The sequence below is a fragment of the Sander vitreus genome, chromosome 2, assembly GCF_031162955.1.
Source record: "Sander vitreus isolate 19-12246 chromosome 2, sanVit1, whole genome shotgun sequence".
NCBI lineage: Eukaryota > Metazoa > Chordata > Actinopteri > Perciformes > Percidae > Sander > Sander vitreus.
In genome coordinates this window covers 22,501,255-22,520,373 of record NC_135856.1, presented here as the reverse complement: position 1 = coordinate 22,520,373, position 19,119 = coordinate 22,501,255, and the positions used below count along the sequence as shown (strand labels likewise).

The 19,119-nt window shown below is 40.3% G+C and overlaps 1 protein-coding gene across 1 annotated transcript in view; it reads left to right on the top strand.

Annotated features, from left to right (window-relative positions):
* The window catches only part of fbxo41 (F-box protein 41), a 40,351-nt gene extending 22,090 nt beyond the window's left edge, over window positions 1-18,261 (top strand). The window contains exons 4-13 of the mRNA XM_078261435.1: window positions 3,300-3,373; window positions 6,612-7,000; window positions 9,807-10,045; window positions 10,167-10,282; window positions 10,777-10,929; window positions 11,092-11,187; window positions 11,308-11,426; window positions 11,842-12,000; window positions 12,847-12,962; window positions 14,024-18,261. Of these exons, the coding sequence (XP_078117561.1) occupies window positions 3,300-3,373; window positions 6,612-7,000; window positions 9,807-10,045; window positions 10,167-10,282; window positions 10,777-10,929; window positions 11,092-11,187; window positions 11,308-11,426; window positions 11,842-12,000; window positions 12,847-12,962; window positions 14,024-14,086 (1,524 nt within the window). The 3' untranslated portion in view covers window positions 14,087-18,261. The remainder of the gene's footprint in view (window positions 1-3,299; window positions 3,374-6,611; window positions 7,001-9,806; window positions 10,046-10,166; window positions 10,283-10,776; window positions 10,930-11,091; window positions 11,188-11,307; window positions 11,427-11,841; window positions 12,001-12,846; window positions 12,963-14,023) is intronic.
* Window positions 18,262-19,119: the final 858 nt, after the last annotated feature.

The window sequence follows — 19,119 nt, the reverse complement described above, 5'->3', positions numbered from 1 at the left end:
TCTGCAAAAAGCAGCGATGAGATCCCCAGCCCACCGAACTGCAACCCCTCCCCACCCCGACTACACCTTGATATCCTGTCCATAAATATTACAAACAGGATTGGTGACAAAGCGCAGCCCTGGCGGAGGCCAACCCTCACCTGAAACGAGTCCGACTTACTGCCAAGAACCCGGACACAGCTCTCACTTTGGTCGTACAGAGATTGGATGGCCCTGAGAAGAGACCCCCTCACCCCATACTCCCGCAGCACCTCCCACAGTATCTCCCGGGGGACCCGGTCATATGTCTTCTCCAAATCCACGAAACACACGTAGACCGGATGGGCATACTCCCAGGCTCCCTCCAGGATCCTTGCGAGAGTGAAGATCTGGTCCATTGTTCCACGACCAGGACGCAATCCACATTGTTCCTCTTCAATCTGAGGTTCGACTATCGGCCGAACCCTCCTTTCCAGCACCTTGGAGTAGACTTTACCGGGGAGGCTGAGAAGTGTGATAAGGTGTGTGAGCTGTAATTGGCACACACCCTCTGGTCCCCCTTTTTGAAAAGGGGAACCACCACCCCGGTCTGCCACTCCTTTGGCACTGTCCCAGACTTCCACGCAATGTTGAAGAGGCGTGTCAACCAAGACAGCCCCCCCACTCCCAGAGCCTTGAGCATTTCTGGACGGATCTCATCAGGGGCTTTGCCACTGTGGAGTTGTTTGACTACATCAGTGACTTCCGCCTGGGAAATTGACAACAATCCCCCATCATCCTCCAGCTCTGCCCCTAACATAGAGGGCGTATTAGTCGGATTCAGGAGTTCCTCAAAGTGCTCCTTCCACCGCCCTATTACCTCCTCAGTTGAGGTCAACAGTGTCCCATCCTTACTGTACACAGCTTGGATGGTTCCCTGCTTCCCCCTCCTGAGGTGGCGAACGGTTTTCCAGAAGTACCTTGGTGCCGACCGAAAGTCGGGGCCTTCGGTACCCTGCAACTGTCTCCGGAGTCCTCTGGGATCCTTCTTCAGTCGGACGGCTTTCCTGACCACCGGTGTCCACCACGGTGTTCGTGGGTTACCGCCCCTTGAGGCACCTAAGACCACAGCTCTTCGCCGCAGCTTCAGCAACGGAAACTTTGAACATTGTCCACTCAGGTTCAATGGCCCCAGCCTCCACAGGGATGCACAACATTTTTCTAGCAAACAAGAATTAGTTGGTCTTATTGAATATGATGAAATGAAATATACTTTTTTTTCTCAGCCATTTGACCTGTGATTGAACCAAAACACTGCTACCTAAATTTAGATGTCCTCTCTTTGGATATAAACATCAGTCAGTTTCATGCGGGACTGTGAATAATCAACATGACAAGTACAAGTGTGGAGTCACAGACTGGTTGGCACCTTGTTACACTGTCAAGGGAAGCCCGGACACTCTCACAACCTCACTTTCTGTCTCTCTGTCACGACATCAGCAAGTTCACCCTTATCTCCTAGGAGACAGGTTTTTAGAGCCACAGGAATTTTAAGACTGACAGTGAGACATCAGATAGATGGCTTGTTTTCTGCTCACTCTAGCTCAACTCGAGCTGAATCTAATGCATGTGTTTACAGGAAGTGACGAGAGATTTAATTAAATTGTAGTGTTTCATAAACGTTTGGCCTTTTAACAGAGAAGACGACAGGAGGAATAGAGAAACAGATTGGAGTTTTACCCTCTGCTGAATGGATTTTGTTCCATCCATTTCTTGGAGTTTTGTCCCTGTTCTGTCCACTGCCGGCTGGCCAGGAATGAGAGCCACGGATGGTGTTTGCCTGTTTCCTCCATGGTCCATTTTCACTGGCACTAGGCCAGAAACAAGCTGTGTGAGTAGAAGCAGAGAGAGAGAGAGAGAGAGAGAGAGAGAGAGAGAGAGAGAGAGAGAGAGAGAGTGTGTCTATGTCTATGTTTGTGCACATTTTACCTCTGTGGCACGTCGCCAGTCTGGTACACAGAGTTCCACCTGCCAATACACACACACACACACACACACACACACACACACACACACACACACACACACACACACACACACACACACACACACACGTACAAAACGCTACAGGCTGCCTACTTCAATGCACAGGCAGCTTTGAGTGGTGTATGAAAGAGTGACTAGGAGGATTTTGCTCTCAGGCAAATAGAGAGAGTGAGAGTCTGGCTGCACACCCAACCACCATCAAATGCACTTAAACCTTACACTTAAAGATCTACAACCAAATATTTTAGGTTGTAGGAAAGACGTTGAGCCATTGAGGGTTTTTGTGTTGCTCGAGTGAAGGGTCGGTCGGTCAGGTAATCTGTCCATTCAACACTTTGTTCAAGAGCAAGATATCTTGTCTACTCCTGGCCAGAGTGCCAGGACGTTTGTCATGGATATTCATGATCCCCAGTGGATGATTCCTAATGGTTTTGGTGACCTCCTGTCGCATCACTACATGAAAAGGTTATCACTTTCACAAAATAAATACGAAAATCCAATGTACGGTAAGTTTATTACAAGTAAATTACATTTATTGAGCTCTGTCACTGGATTTCCATTAAATTTGCTGTAGGAATTATTGGTCCCTCTAAGCTTTGTAGTGCCAAACTTTTATTTTGAAGGATGAGAAATATCACAATAAAATAGATATGTCATTTATCCATTACAGTAATGCTCAAGAGCTCTTTCCATTTTCTTCTTCTTTTATTTTGTCACCCTCAGGAGAAAATCATACCAATAATCTTAACAAGCTTCTTCTTGCCTAACTTATCATTTGTGACTGATCATCATTTATTCTTATTGTGTTGGGAAAGGGTTTGTCCATTGATGTCCTTGATTTATGCCTGATGCTGTCACCAGCCGTAATGTCGCTCAAATCTGTAAGCTGAAGCGAGATCAAACCGTACTACTAAACCATACTGAAAATGTCTTTAATTTGAAGATCAGATGTGTTGCTTGTTTCAGTTTTGATTATTTGAACTGTCACATAAAGAGAAGCTTCCCACGATAACAGAAAAATAGGCTACTTTTTGATTTTATTTACTATTTGATTTTAATATCTTTTCAGTTGGAATTTGTGAATTTTTGAATTGCAGCCTCATGAAAAACTCCTAATTTTCACAATTATCTAAAAGTTTCATGTAGATTGTGGAAAAATAATGGTACAGCCAAAGTATCTAGGCTGCTATCAACTCTTCAGTAGCCTACTTAGGAACACATTTGAGCCTAAGGAAGTTTAGGGGTACTGAGTAATTTTATAACACTTTTCTTTCTGCATGTCTGTGTTTTTCCAGAGAAACTCCAGCAACTCTGGGAGCACAAGAGGCATGTACCAAGTGTCAGAACGACGTTCGTCCCCCAGCACAGGGTAAGTCAGCACACTGCTCCTTTTCCACATTTCCACATGATTTCCCACCTCTGAAATGCATCCCGACCACCACTGTGCCAGAAGGAGGTTTAAGTGTAGACCCTCACTAGGAATCATTTTATTTTTCAGGGAGACATCCTGTCTGGATTGATAGAAGTAGTCTGGGGGAAAGAGGTGGAGATTTTGTGGCTATTGGCTCCCAATTGAATTTGCCTCCTCTTTCTTACCTTGTGAGAGCTGATGTAGTGAAACACAGTCTGTCAGCTGTGTGGAAATATAACAGAACCCCTGGAGCCGCAGAGCTTTTAACCACCATCTACTGTGTTCGCCGCCTCTGGCCTTTGGGGTACAACTTGTCAGTCCTGTGTATAAATGTTTGCAAGCATAGCACTTGCAGTTACAGTAATTCAGAAAAAACAATGAAGATAGTGGAAGTGACATGGTTACAACCTGTTACAACCCGCTTTATATTAATTTGTCTTTTCCACATTATTTGAAATTGAAAATACAGAGATTACTGTATATTGTACACATAGAAGGTTTCTGTGACATTCATAGACCAATGAGTGTGCTCGGAAGGCTGGTTAACACTATGGCTCCTCTACAGAAATAGAGCTCAACGGTGTGGTTCCGGAAGTAAAAATCCCATTGATTTTCTCCATAAGGATTTTGATTATCAGCCATGAAGTCTAAACCATCCGAGGTAGACTGATCACAAGCTATGTGTTTGTGAAACGAAAGTTTCTGCTCCTGTAGAAGCTAGAAGTTTTTGTGAAATCAACCTTGTTTTAAAAAAACATGTTTTATCTGTGATCTTATGGAGAAAAACTACACTACCCACAATCCTAAGCATGACAACGACGTCTCTGATTGGTCCAACTCACTGTTACCGTAGAAACGTTTGCCGTACCTGCGAGCTTCTATGATAGTTTCCACACACTTGTACACTTGTACTGTTGCCTTTTTTGCCGTTTTCAAAATGTTTTGCGCCGAATCAAATCTTTTATGCTCACTATTCATCTCGTAGCTGGTTGGCTTGGTTCCAGACTTAAAACTCTCTATATAAGCAATTTTTGAAACGTCAATGAAACAGTTGAATGGGGAAAAACACTTCCGGAACCAGAGCCGTTAATAAAGTACTAATCTATTTGTCGATCGACAGGAAAATAGTCGTCAACTATTTTTAGAATAATTGATAATAATTGTTAAAGTTATTAATCAAGACAAATTGCCAAACATTTGCTGGTTCCAACAGCTTCTCAAATTTGAGGATTCACTGTTTTTTTATTATTGTAAATTAAATATATTTGGGTTATAGACGCGTGGATGGACTAAACAAGCGAATGGAAGATGTTGCCCTGGGCTCTAAGGAAATATTCCACTATTTTGTGTTTTGTGTGTTGTTTCACACTCACACTTCCATATTAAGATATTCATATGTAGTATATTGTTGAACACTGTGATGTGTAATGGAATAGATGCCGTTTTCAGCTAGACTCATTCAGTAAAGGCCGTGAGGTGCAGGTTGGACATCTCTCTACATAAGGTGTGACTGAAGTATTTCTGTGTCCCTGCTGGATATTTCCGACACACAGCTGTGACATGAGACTCTGACAAACACAACTATCATTCCCAGCTGGTGTGTGAATGTATTTCCTAACGTGACGTCACGTAGAAGCTGTCAGGCCTTTCCCATTGAATCATTGGTGGCATGACACACACACACACACACACACACACACACACACACACACACACACACACACACACACACACACACACAGAGTAAGACAGCAACCACTCTCCTAGCCTTCTGTCTTCTGGTTAATAATAGCTCTTTATCTAGGATGAAGGTCATAATCTCAAGTGTGCAACAGCTTTAGTGATTTATTTATATTGACCTCACAGTCATGATTTTACAATAACATGCCATTTTTTTTAATCTCTTTAATGGTCACATATTTCCTGTATTATATGTCACATATGATAGTAATAAAGTTAAGATATGCACAGATTTTATCAAGGTATATAATCATTTTCTCAAAATAAATGTCTAAATCAGCTTTGTTTAGGCTCCTGAGCTCCCATTCAAGTTAGCATAGAAAACCTGTCTAAAAGCTTATAATGTAAATGTGATTCTTCTTTATCAGAATCAAGACATAAATTTTTAAATGTGTAAAGCTACCTTTTCATTTTGATTCGCACATTAGGGGTCAACACGAGCAATGAGATGACACAGGGGGGAGTGTTGTTTCTTCCACTGATTATTGAGTTGTTTTACTCTCTGATGCTTCTTTGCATTCTGAATACACCCTCCAAAGTCATTAATTAGCAATTGGTAATCATGATCTTCTCATGATTTGGATATTGATTTAATGTTGACAAAACATTCAAACAATTTTCATCAGGTTACTGCTTTACAACCAGCTCATTAAACTATAATGCATCACAGTTTTGTCATTGACCCAGTTTAGATAGTTGAAACCATAAACAGGCCACACTGTTTTGGTTTTACATAATCTAAATTCATATTTGTGGCATGACATGCATCTCATCTTCTGTGCATCCTTTTCCCCTGTGACTGCTGATAAGTGCTACCTGCAGTATCATCTGTGATTCCCTTTCATATTTATTCCTAAAATGATGCATGCAGACGCTTCCACCCTTCTTATTATGCTGAGAGAAAGAGGAGGGAGCTCTGAAAAGGCAGAATCGAGAAAAAGAAAGAAAAATGTCCTACTTTTTGAGAGGCTGATATTTGTAACTGCTCATTACTTGTATTGGCTGGGAGGTTATTTTAAGTACTGTAGCAAGTACGTACAAAAGCTGACCTCATTCTACTATAAATCAGCTGTTCCGTATCAGTCATACAGTACCTATTTGTGGTTCACGTTAGGTTTCAGAAGTGCATCCACTACTGTCAAATTAAACATCAATATTGCTATTGTCCTCAGTGGACCTATAAGGATATTATATCATCCTCTCTTTTAACGCTATGCAAGAAAGCAAATAAGCTAATTTCCTAAAATGCTGAACTGTTCCTTTAGTCTTTTGTTGATAGAAATATTGATGTTTTTATTATGTTCTGTTGTTGATTGTCATTATTGTGATTATTCAGAATACAGTATGGCGTGTTATTGGATATTAGTTGGACCATCTGTGTTTTTGAGTATTCTATTTAAAAAATATTAATAATTCAATCATTATTTATAGTACACTACCTTCTCTTTTCCTGCAGAGCATCAGGGCGGATCAAGTCTGTCTCACAGGGCTCTGGAGGTTACGACAGTGACAGCGTGGAGATGCATCCCATGGAGGACTGTCCCGAGGCTCAGTTCTATCAAATGCAGTGCCGGCTGGGCGAGGGGGGTTACGAGCGCTCCCCTGGGTGTGGCGGTGGTGGATCGCGGAACTGGGGTCTTCGTAAACAGGCTATCCAGAACTGGCAGCGGCGACCTTACAGGAACAGCACTGAAGGCGAGGAAGGAGACGTATCAGACGTGGGCTCCAGGACCACCGAGTCTGAGGTGGAGATGTGGGAACAAGAGAGGAGAGCTGTGGCTGAAGTCCAGCAGTCTGCCTCTCCATATTCTCACCACGGCAGGGCAGGATATCGCCCTAACACAGGTAACGGCCCTTTGGGAAGTTCTTCAGACCCTATATTTTTAGAAATGTACACACTGTCACACACTTTCTCCAATCTCACATCCAGACACATGGGAGCCAGGATTCACAGAATAAAAGCCTTAAAATGACTCCCATAAGAGCAGTGACTGATGTGGATCTAGGTTAGGTTGAGATGCAGTCGCTGCAATGCTTCTGGCGCTGTGTCCCTGATCAAAGCTCCTTCTACAAACTGAGTGTGGATCATGAGCATATATGGTAAACATGGAGGAAAGAGGCCCCATATCTCCTTTAGTGTGTAGACACAACAATGTAAACACTTCTAAGGACAGAGGGTGTAGTGTGCTTTACAGCCCTCTGATTTTGGCCTATATTAATGAACTTGACTTGACCTAACTTGACTTGCTACAAAGCCAATAAGTAAAATTGTCAGCTATTAAAAAAGACCAGCTAGTCAGCACTTTGCTGATAATGAGACAAATAACCCAAATTATACTGTATGTGTCCCAGTTGCAGGTGCATCAATGAGAAAACTGAAAAAGTATTTAATATGTGCAGCACTGCATTGACAAATAAGAAGCTGATATTAACCGAATGCATTTCATTTGAATAATCAGTTCAGGGTGTATAAATCCTGCTAATTGGCATACAACCTAATATGATCCATCTTGGCTTCAGTGCTTACAATGTGATTTTACCAGCTCAGGTTCTGTTTTCATAAGATACACTATTTTGTTTACTACCAGCATGTCTTTTATAGATGATGAGTAAACCAAGTCATACATTGCTGTTCTTGTTATACAATTTATTTGTGTGTCTGTGACTTTGGTAGAACATATTGGTATTTGCGAGAGTGCTGTTTGCCTGTTATGTCATCTCCGTTCCTCCTCTCATTCTAAGCTTTGCTTCTACGAGTGAGCCGCCAAGTCAGACGGCCAATCATGCCCGCACATTTCTTCAGATCCACCACAGATTGTGCATCTCTCTGTTAACTCTCTCCTGCGTTGCCAAAATCCTTTAATTCACTGCTGCTGCCCTCCATTATTCTTCACCTGCTGTCCGGTTCCTTCTAAATACCAGGTGGACTGAGGCAGTCTGGGAAACTGAGCCAGAGCCCAATGACAAATTGTTATGAACTGCTATGATTGCCGCATTAACTGAAAGGTTTTTCTCACGTAACACTCAAGTTCTCAAGTCATGTAACTGGCATTCCTCTGCTCTGACGTAGTTCTCCTTATTGGGAGAGTCTCTGCCAGGTTTTTATCAGATGGTATGTATCTACAAGTGCGGTTTTTTCTCAGCATGTAACGCACAGCTCGGCTTTTTTAGTGCATTTGGCAGTCTTGAGCGTAGGTGGTGCGTGTGAGAGAGAAAAAGAAAGAGAGAAAGAGTAAGAGAGAGTGAGAGTGTAAGTAATGGTTCATAGCCCTGATGGTTTCAAGCAGACGCCTTCCAAGGCCAAAGATGAAATGAGTCATCTAGGAGCAATCTTGCTGGGAGGAATAAGACGGGCTTGGATTGGACACATAGTATCAACCAATAGATAGCAATAGAGAGAATGCAAAGATGGAAAGAAGAAAAAAAATTATGTAATCATTTAGTGTCTTGTTGAAGGTTGGCGCCACCGTGTGACAGAATATCTTTTAAACATTGTTGTTTGTGGCATTTAAGTGTATTTGTCTTTAGAAAATTGGTCTATAACAGAAGTAAACATAGATCCATCTCTCAAGCTTCGAGTGAAAGAGTTCAATTAATTAGTTTTTTTTATGTGTCTGTAAGTTTACCTACTTAATCATAATCAAGCTTATTTATGTTGCAGTTGTTCAGTATCAAAATCAATGATTACAAAGTGCTTTACAAAAAGCAAACATATAACAATAAAAAACAAATTTGTTAATAATTTAAGTGAAATAGTAAGCACAAAATCAGGAAATTTGCTAATAAAATACCAGATATTTACATATACATACCGTATAAACAAATGAAGCCCCCAGCCAAAAGGTTCCTGCCTGAGGACCTCAGACTAATACATAACTAAGAGTTTATTTAATCTGGGGCCAGGCCATGAAATGCTAAAAGTAATGAAAAATCTATTCTACAATACACTGGCATCCAGGATTAGAACATTTAATAAAGAGTAATACAGGATGTTCTCTTTTCTTAGTTTTGTCAAGAGTCTGACAGCTGGGCAAATTGTTTTCTGATTTATTCCAGTTAAAAGACTGTTGCAGTAGTTCAAACATAAGGAAATGAAAACATGTATGATGTATTTGGTATTATTTCAACATACGTTTTATTTGTACCTAATGTATTTATTTATATTTTATACGGCAGTTGCAATTTTAATCTCGTTGTACTTCTACAATGACAATGAAGATATTCTATACTATTCTATACTAATAAAACTCAAAAGTTAATAAAATGTAGTGGTTTTTATGAGACGATAGAGACAAGATTGGATGACTTTGCCTATATGAAATTCATAATTGAGGGTGGAATTTTACACCTAGCCTTCTGACAGATCTAACGAAGACTAGGTTTGTCGGTGTAGATGGTCGACGCCAATAATAAGGATTTGAACTTTATAATCTTACATCAGAATATACTAAAACCTTAAAAATATAGAACTTCCCTACCAACTTTAAAGCTGTCTCATATTCCAAAATTGTAAAAAAAATCCTTGATAGCTTTGAAGTCCAAATTCAGCACAGGGCTCTAACGATCCAAAATAATCCCTGTGTTTTAACATGGGGCGGACCACTCCCACATTGTGTTAAAGGGGTTACAATACTCTTTTTCTTCCCCACAGGTCGGTCTGATGGAGTCTACAACAAGCCATGCCGCCATGAAAAGAGCCCGTCTAAATCCAACGAGGTGATCAGTCCAGAAATCCTGAAGATGCGTGCAGCTCTCTTCTGTATCTTCACCTACCTGGATACTAAAACCCTGCTGAGAGCCGCTGAGGTCTGCCGTGACTGGAAGTTTGTGGCTCGTCACCCAGCTGTGTGGACCAGAGTGCTGCTAGAGAACGCTCGCATTTCCTCCAAGGTGCATAGTTAGCATATACTGTATGCAGTCTATAAGTCAGTAGCATTATCAAAGCAGTAGCATGTAGCTGTATTGTCTTTGCTGTTTATTACAATCACTGATCTCCATGTTTCTACCTTAGCTCCTGAGCACATTGTCTCAGTGGTGCACTCAGACGCATTCCCTCATCCTGCAAAACCTCAAACCAAGACAGCGGGGCAAGAAGGAAACCAAAGACGAGTACCTTAAAACCACACGGTGAGACTCAGATATACAGCTGTACACAGTTTCCAAACAAATGCCTATTCACTTTGGGCTACTTATTATTACTGCATTGTGTATTATTTTGGCTTTGATAAGCACATTGCTTTGCAAACTATTTAAGTGAGTAACATTCTAAATGAATGCTTAAACAGTGATTGATTAGAGGAAGCCAACATAAGTGATTGAATGCTGATGTTTTTGTGCTGTTTGATTATGATCAGCATGTAAAATAGCAGTTTTCATTTCCTGAAAGAAGACAAAGTAGAAGTTTGATTTGAGCGGGAAAAGTGAAGTTGTTTAAATGTTTTGTCTGAGGAGAGTATAGTGCAGCTCCAATCTGCTCTGACAATGCGTAGACGCGAACACTGGAGGAACATTTTGTTATAAATGGTTGGAGTGCTGTCTGAATGACAGGAGAATTACTTCCTCTGCTCTGTCTCTGTCGGCCTGTCTTTTTCTGTTGACCTTCCCTCACATTTCCGTCTAAGTGGCTGTCTGGAGGAAGGTCTGGAGGCGTTGTTAAAGGCCACAGGAAGTAACCTGCTGATACTGAAGATTTCACACTGCCCCAACCTGCTGACCGATCGCTCCCTCTGGCTGGCCAGCTGCTACTGCCGAGCTCTGCAGGCTGTGACCTACAGGTAGACCATGAACACCCAGGTCACATCTCTGCACAAACAGTACAGTTTAACCCCAGTGACTTTGCTTTAATGAGTCCATAGGACTGCACTCAGGTTTGTGCTGTAGTAAGTGCCACGTGTGTAATATATAAACACAAATTGCGAACATGTCTTGTGTTCCAGAAGTGCCACAGATCCAGTTGGCCAGGAGGTGATCTGGGCCCTCGGAGCAGGTTGTAGAGACATCATCTCCCTACAGGTGGCGCCGCTACATCCATGGTAATAGACAGAGAACTATACTAACTTTTAAATGATAACCAATATTCTCTCTAATAATATCTGTTATGATATCAGTGCTTATTAAATGAATGAACATGGACTGTATTTTGTCTCTTTTAGCCAACAACCTGCCCGTTTCAGTAACCGATGCCTGCAGACGATCGGAAGATGTTGGCCGCACCTCCGTGCTCTTGGTGTGGGCGGGGCTGGATGTGGCATTCAGGGGCTGGCCTCTCTCTGTAAATATGGCTTTATAGAACTACTATTCCATTTTTTGTTTAATTCCTCTCAGTGATTTTAGCTACAGCGTGAAAAATACATTATTCATAATATTTATGAAGTATTCAAATACTGTCACACTGTTTTTTTAAATCGTGACCACAATCATATATGCAGAAGCAGTAAGGGGACAGAATTAACATTTGTGTATTATCATATCAGGATGTAAACTACATTTAACCAGTGTCTTGTTCGTACTTCCGTTTTAGAAAAGGAAGTCTATTCCCATATTGTTTATAACAATGTGCATTTTAAACACCATTGGTTAAGACCTGCTTGCATGCACTATTGTAACATTTACTATTTTCTATTATCTTGACACTTCCTAATCTTCCCCATCTCTGTATTTCCTCATCAACTCCCCGCCACCGCCAGCGAGGAACTGCATGCGCCTGCAGGTGCTGGAGTTGGATCATGTGAGTGAGATCAACCAGGAGGTGGCAGCAGAGGTTTGCAGAGAGGGCTTGAAAGGTCTTGAGATGCTGGTGCTCACCTCCACACCAGTCACCCCCAAAGCCCTGCTCCACTTCAACAGTGAGTTTGAATACTGCTGTACTGATTTACTGTCTAATCCTACTATTGTGAATATACAACATTTACAGTTAATGTAATGTTGTCTGATTTATTACTGTACTACTGGTCACACAACACTGTGCTGCAAGTGTGCATTAAATGTACTGAACAGTGTAATCTCTCAGTATATCACACAAATAATGCTATATGTTTTCTGATATAAAGGTATTATTAAAACTTTAGTGCTTAACTTTTTTTATATTAATGAACGTCCGTTACATTCAAGCCATTGCCACATGACTTGATACAAAGCTATCAGCTACACAAAACACTCTCTGTATTTCTCAGTATGGCTATGTTCAGAAGATTGTGTCGTCCGGCGACTTTCGCGTGCAGAAACCCAAGTGAAGATAATGACCTCTTCTGAAGAGTCCATGTTTTTTTAATCCTCCCTGTCCTCCTTGGCTACTAGCAACTGTGTGGAGGAGGGGTGGGGGCGCAATTATGGAAGGCTTGTGTCATGTGGATGCAACAACAGTGGTATTGTCATTACTTAGAATTCCTCATGGGTGCGACAGAAACTACGCACTATAGCTTTAACATCAGCCAATACAAATATTTTGGGTGCTGTTTAAGGTTATGCTACTAAAACAGTATAGGTTATGGTTACATTTAGGCAGATACATATAACTGTTAAGGTTGTTTAAAAATGGATAACTGAAAAAAGAGAAAAAGAAAAATACTGTGTATTTACTTTTCATAGTTTCAAAAGTACAAATTTATTATGAGAACACCCTGTTGAGGCCAGAAATAACAAACAACCACCAAAAGCATTCATCTGCCCAAATCCTCCTTCCACTCATGCAGGTGTTTGCCGCAACCTGAAGTCTGTCGTGGTTCAGATTGGTATAGAAGACTACTTTGAGGACCCCAACAGCCCTGAAGCCAGAAAACTGTTTGATGAGATGGTTAACAAGCTTCAGGTACCAGCACACTTTCACCCACTACTCATACATGTGCACATACAAGTTTCCATGAGGAAGAAAAAGCCTTTCTTCTAACTGCACAATGGCGATCAGTTTTTGGATGATCTGTTGTAAACGGAAGCCATAGAAGCAAGCCAGAAATGTTTTTCAGGCTAATTTTTTTTTCAGCTGTTTTCACAGATGAAAATGAATAAATAAATAAACTCTCAGGGCTTCAGTAGTTGTAAGCACATACATACATAATAGTTTCTGTGCACATCCATCAAGTGCAGTGTTGACTTTGTAAAGGTAACGGCTAACAGTATGGTGAGCTGTGTTAACAGACGTCTGCACTCTGTTAAGCAGTTTTTTTTTCTAAATGTAGGTTCTTTTTTCTGCCACTGTCTTTTGAGTTTTGCACCACAGTATGCACATGACTAACAGCATGGCCAATACTTGTTTAAAGGATAAGATGCATCTATTTTTTATCACAACTACACATCGTTTAAAACCATGACTCAATCCTTGAAGTCCCAGTGCTGGTTGGTTGTGGATGCGCTGGTGCTAACTCACTCGAGCAGAGGCTTAATGTGAGAGGCTCGGGTCATTCTTACAGCTGACCACACAATAACAGAGATATAGAAGCTGTAAAATCCCAGGTTTTATTTATGTTTTGTTTTTATGAGTCAGTTTACAGTGTGTTCCTCTTGGATATCACACCCAAGATGGTGGGGTTGCTCTCAGCAGTTAGGTAACCTCTCCAAAAGCTGCAAACAGCTATGATTTATTTTTATCCGTCGCTCTTTAAGTTTGCTGTGAAAAGGAAACCAAAGTTCTCCGCTTGTATTTAATCATCCATTTTTTGAAGGGAGTTCTGTAGAGGCGATGCTTACAGTCATCCTTAACCTGCTGCACCGCAATGCTTCACAGTTATTGTACACAGTTACTGCTAAAAAAAAAAAAAAGACGAGAGGGGGAAGAAGGAGCATTTTTGGCTGTCAGATATTTAGAAAAGAATCATACAGAGGTTGCCTTTGAGAAAATTTAATTCTGATATCCCTTCCTCTTTTTTCTTTCAGGCTCTGAAGAAGAGACCCGGCTTCTCCAAAATCCTACACGTAAAAGCAGATAGTCTCTGCTAACATCTTTTGTGCAGATTTTTCAAGTCTTGTAGAGGGGCCATCTTGGCTCCAGTCAATCAAAAAGACCCAGCTGTTTTGAGCCCGCTCCACTGGGTTTGAGTACGTCTGCAGAAACAACAGATGATCGCTACGGTGAACCAGGACCATGGCTCAACGTGCATACTCCACAAGTACAAACTTCAAACAGAAAAAAAACTCATTCACTATTCCAGTAAGGGGAAATCAATATCTCCTTAATGTTTCATTATGATTGAAATCAGTCGGGAGGCTTATTTGGACAAACAATGGCAGTATATATATATATACATATATATACAGTATATATACTCATATAACAAGAAGGGCCTGTTTTAAAGCTTACAGACTCAAATAAGACAACAAAACTGACAGTTTTCTGCTTTCACTGTACAAATGGATTGTGTCGTCGTACAGAGCCAAATCCCTTTCTTGAAACGCCCGGAGCCAGGTGACAGCACTGTATTTAACTGTCTGTTATATACTCAAGACTACCTTCAACACCCAACAGCTCGTGGGCAGGAACACATTATAAAGCGTACATACTTTCCACAGGAAGTACATGGAATTGTGGCAGGAGTAAGAAAGTACAGAGAAATTGATTTCCCCAAGCGATCTTGAGTTCTTAAGAGTCTTGAGAAAGGAGCTTTATGTGTGTGTGTGTGTGTGTGTGTGTGTGTGTCGAGGATTCAACAAATGGTTTTCCAGCTTGCCTGTGCCTGCCGCACTGTACTGTGTGTTGAAACTGTACAACTTTCAACACTTTCTACCTTCACCCAGGACAGAAACATGCTGCGCCAGCTCCAGGCACAGTGGAGAGAGCAAGGAAAGCCTTGCTGTAACACACAGACCTTGACAGTCTTCTTAGCCAATTGCATGGCAGTGATGCATTTACCCTCTTCTACCATCCTCTCTGCTTCCTGTATGTAAACAGCGTCATATCACAAACCTGGACTCAGTGTTTCGTTGATGTAGTATCTCTGAGAGAGCAGGACGCAGTATCAGATGCTGCTCATTGACAAGGCTGGAAAGATGATCCATAATGCATTTCTCTCAAAAACTGGTGCCATTTGTAACAGTGTGTGTCCTCATTCCAGTGAGCATTTTCTCCAATGTGCCATTAATGAGGGAAGAGGGACTATGTACTGTAAGGCAGAACCTCTTCAAATCAAATGTAACTTGTTGGAGTTTGATTTGAGTGTAAGCAGCTCTTACTGAGCATAAGGGTGTTGTGTTTCATATGGAACATGGTCTCCAGGTGTTTAAATGTTTATATATGATGTGACTTTCATACTTTACCATACTAATAACAGTGCCATTCCTATTAATAGTGCTCATCATGGCCGAGGCCCTGATCAATCCTGATTTATATTTTTTAGCTGACATCCTCTGGCTCCCTCTGCTGGTTTTTTCCAAGGATTTACACAGCCAACAGCCAGCTGGTGTGATATAACACTTTGTACTATTTGCAGCAAGGAACATGTATCACCTTTACTATTTTGCAGAACGCAAAACAAAGAGCTCAAGTCCTCGGTATTACCTTCAAATTAGGGATTTGATTTGATTCAATCCATGGCTACAATTAAGTTAAGCCTACATTGCAATTCTCAAGAAGTATGGGTAGCAATACTTACAGTGGTGTACACTCCTCTGTGCTGCAGATAACTTAAAGGGGGTGTTCCAACTATTTTACACATCAAGATTAGTTTATTATTCACAAGGAGTACTACTCAGTCTGTAAAAAAAAACAGTTGTATAATGTCTTCTAGCTCTGGAGGAGTCAAGTCTGAGAAAATAACCCTCATAATGCTTATCTCGGCTTGGAAACTACAAATTTATAGCACAGAAAGCTGCATTACAAGCTGGGGGGGGGGGCATGAAGTTTGAAAAATGTGAAAAGATGTGTTTACAAGGCATAGAGGGTCCAAAGAAAAGACTATTTATGGGAATTTTTGGAGCTTGACCCTTACTAGGGACCAAAAGTCAGGATTTTTCTGACTTTGTGCATTGATTTTTTTTTAATCAGTCTCTTTCGAGTCCACAAACATTATAAAAGTGCAATATTAAATCACTGGAGCTCCTATTAGCCGCCTAATATCACTTCACTTTAAAGAAATTGTGCACACAGTTTTGAAACAGGTTGTAAAATGATTTACACATCTGGTGGAACATCACGTCTCTTTCCTTGCGACACGTTTACCACAGGTTGCTTAACAAATTGTTCATTTAACCTTGCACACCACATTTGTCTTTACAACACACGTTTGTGAGCGGAGTGTGCAACAGAGCACAGTGACAGTTTCCAGGAAGGCTGAGCAGGCGCCTGTCACAGGGGCCTCTTAAAAATTCAAAAAGTCACTTGACGAGGAGAGCTGTGAGCTGATGTTTTTTGGGGTTCTCTGCTTTATTGTCAAAAAATGTTTGTGAGGACTTGTGTAGCTGCCTATTGTAGTAATGATGTTCCAGGTGAGTGTGTGAGAATGGTTGTCAGTATCCATTCCTTCATGTTCTTCCAGTACTGCATATTATTATCCTACACTGGTACTGATTCGTTCGAGGGAAGTCGGTTTGTGGGAAAGGTGTAAAACTTGGCTGACACGATAGAGAAAACACAAAGCACTTGTTTATTTTAAGTTTTAGACAATCCTGCCTTCGCTATCAGCTACTCTGTACATAATGTTTGTAAAAAAAAAACTAAAACAAGAAGAAAAAAAGGACCAACATTTGATGTTATATAATATTAAGGTCATACTTGTGAGTGGAAAAAGTTGACGTTTACAGGTCTTCATTCTGTAAGCATTTTTTCCCCAAAGTTGAATGAAAGATAAACATAGAGAATTATATTATGTATACTAGTAGTGTTGAAATGCAGTTGTGTATTAGATACTTTATATTAAATGTGCATCAGAGTCATATAGAGATGGAAATTATATAAGAGGATAAAGATGATAATTCAGCTATTTATTTCTATAAAAAAAAGAGCGATGTGTATAATGTTGGCATGTTTGTGTTCAAGCATCAATCATTAAGTTGCCTTCTTAACTGTTCTGCTACTGTGACAAGAAAATTATTAGATGTTTAAAGAGCTTTGATTGCCTGCAGGTTAATAACATTTCTCTTTATTTGATCCAGTCTGTTGTTGCACTAGTGAGAAAAAAAAGATATTTCAGATGTTTATTATAAGAGTGTTGTTTTTAATGTTCAGCTATTTCTCAGTATTTGACAAAATATGATGCACTTTTTTTCCTGAACATTTTTATCGGCCCTTCGGTCATTGGTTTAATCAGAAACTACGCTGGTTTCTGTCAGCGGGATGCCTGGCGGCACTTGCTATTGTGGTATGAAACTGATCGTACATGTGCTTACATGTTCGGTTTCATTGGAGGAAGATTTTGGAAATACAGCGATTACATATGAACTTGACTGAACAGAAGTACAGTTTCTCTTACACCATCTCTCATATCTCATCAGTTGGGAAGTTAAAGATTGAAACTGATTCAACTACATTCAAGTGCTTTTTTCAGTTCATTGCCAATATGACCTTATGCTCACCTTTGTATTTGTTACTGTCTTTGTTTTTGTTTTGAATTATACTGTAGATTTCACACTCATACCAACCCATACATTTGCTCCATCGTGAAAATGGACCTGCTAAACATATAAACTGCAGATTAGAGGTGCCAAGAATAATTTTTGGCTTACATCTCCATTCTCTGCCTCTCCAAATATAAAGCAGAATCATTTCTAATCTATTTATTTTGATTCAGAAACTGAAGCATCACTTATAAACCAAGGTGCTTCCTTATGTTTATTTTATCATTTCATAATTTAAATCAAGTCGTATTACTCTTCTGTTGCAGTTCCATATCATGTATACTGTGCAATTTAAAAAACAGTGTCTGAGTGCTCATGTACCTCTCTGTACATATCTTATGTATGAATGATTGTACTCTGCCCATTCATCTGAATAGTATTGTACACATTACCTCAACACTTATCTGGGCAATTAAGTGTGCAGTTTGTCTTTGTAATCTTTTTCATTTCTGACCGTCATCGACAGGTACGCCAATTGACTCATGAACTTCATCTATGTTGCTATAACGACAAAATAGATTCTGTCGCTAAAAAAAAAAAAAACATTCCCAAAAGATGATCAGCCTTCTGCGATGACTGCAATAGATGGAAATGTTTTACTACTCATTTTCACTCATTTGTTGTCATCAATAAAAAATTGCTTTAAATTGTATTTGTTCATACTTTCAGCTATTTTTTAAAAGTAATGTTTAAAAGTACTGTAGATGGTGCAAATTCATTCTTGAGCTAACTATCACTAACACCAGTTCACAGTGAGGTATGTGGACTATACAGAACCACGACATTGTGTCTTGAAAGATATGTTTTCTGTTGAATTTCATAAATGCAATCTGAAAGCCTTTACACGCTGATGTTGAATGACATAAAGCTGTGAATGCTTTAAGCGTCACAAAAGAAATTAAATTCACCTCCACTGTATTTGGGTGGCAGCGGAAATCTCAAAAAAAGATGTATCCTACAGTTGGAACCATAGACTGTGTACACACACACACACACACACACACACACACACACAGCGGGAAAAGCAGGTGAAGCAAATTTAGTTAACGATGGCTCGGTACCATCAGGTGCTCCAGAAGGTCGTTTTTAATGTAAATTACACCTGTTCTTTTCCTGCTTTGATTAACCGTTTGCTGTTTAAAAAGGTATATTGCGTCTTCTCAGCAGTTTTAACTGCAGGTTATTCATTGCTGAAAAAGAAAAGAAGAAAGAAAATGAAGCACACATACTCAAAAAGCATACTAAGCACAAATAGTATGAGCCTGAATATATATACTCAGCAAAAAAAGAAACGTCCTCTCACTTTCAACATGCGTAAAACTTTGTATGAACATAACCAAATTCAACTACTAAGAACTAAACTGAACAACATTTCACAGACATGTGACTAACAGAAATGGAAAAATGTGTCCCTGAACAAAGGA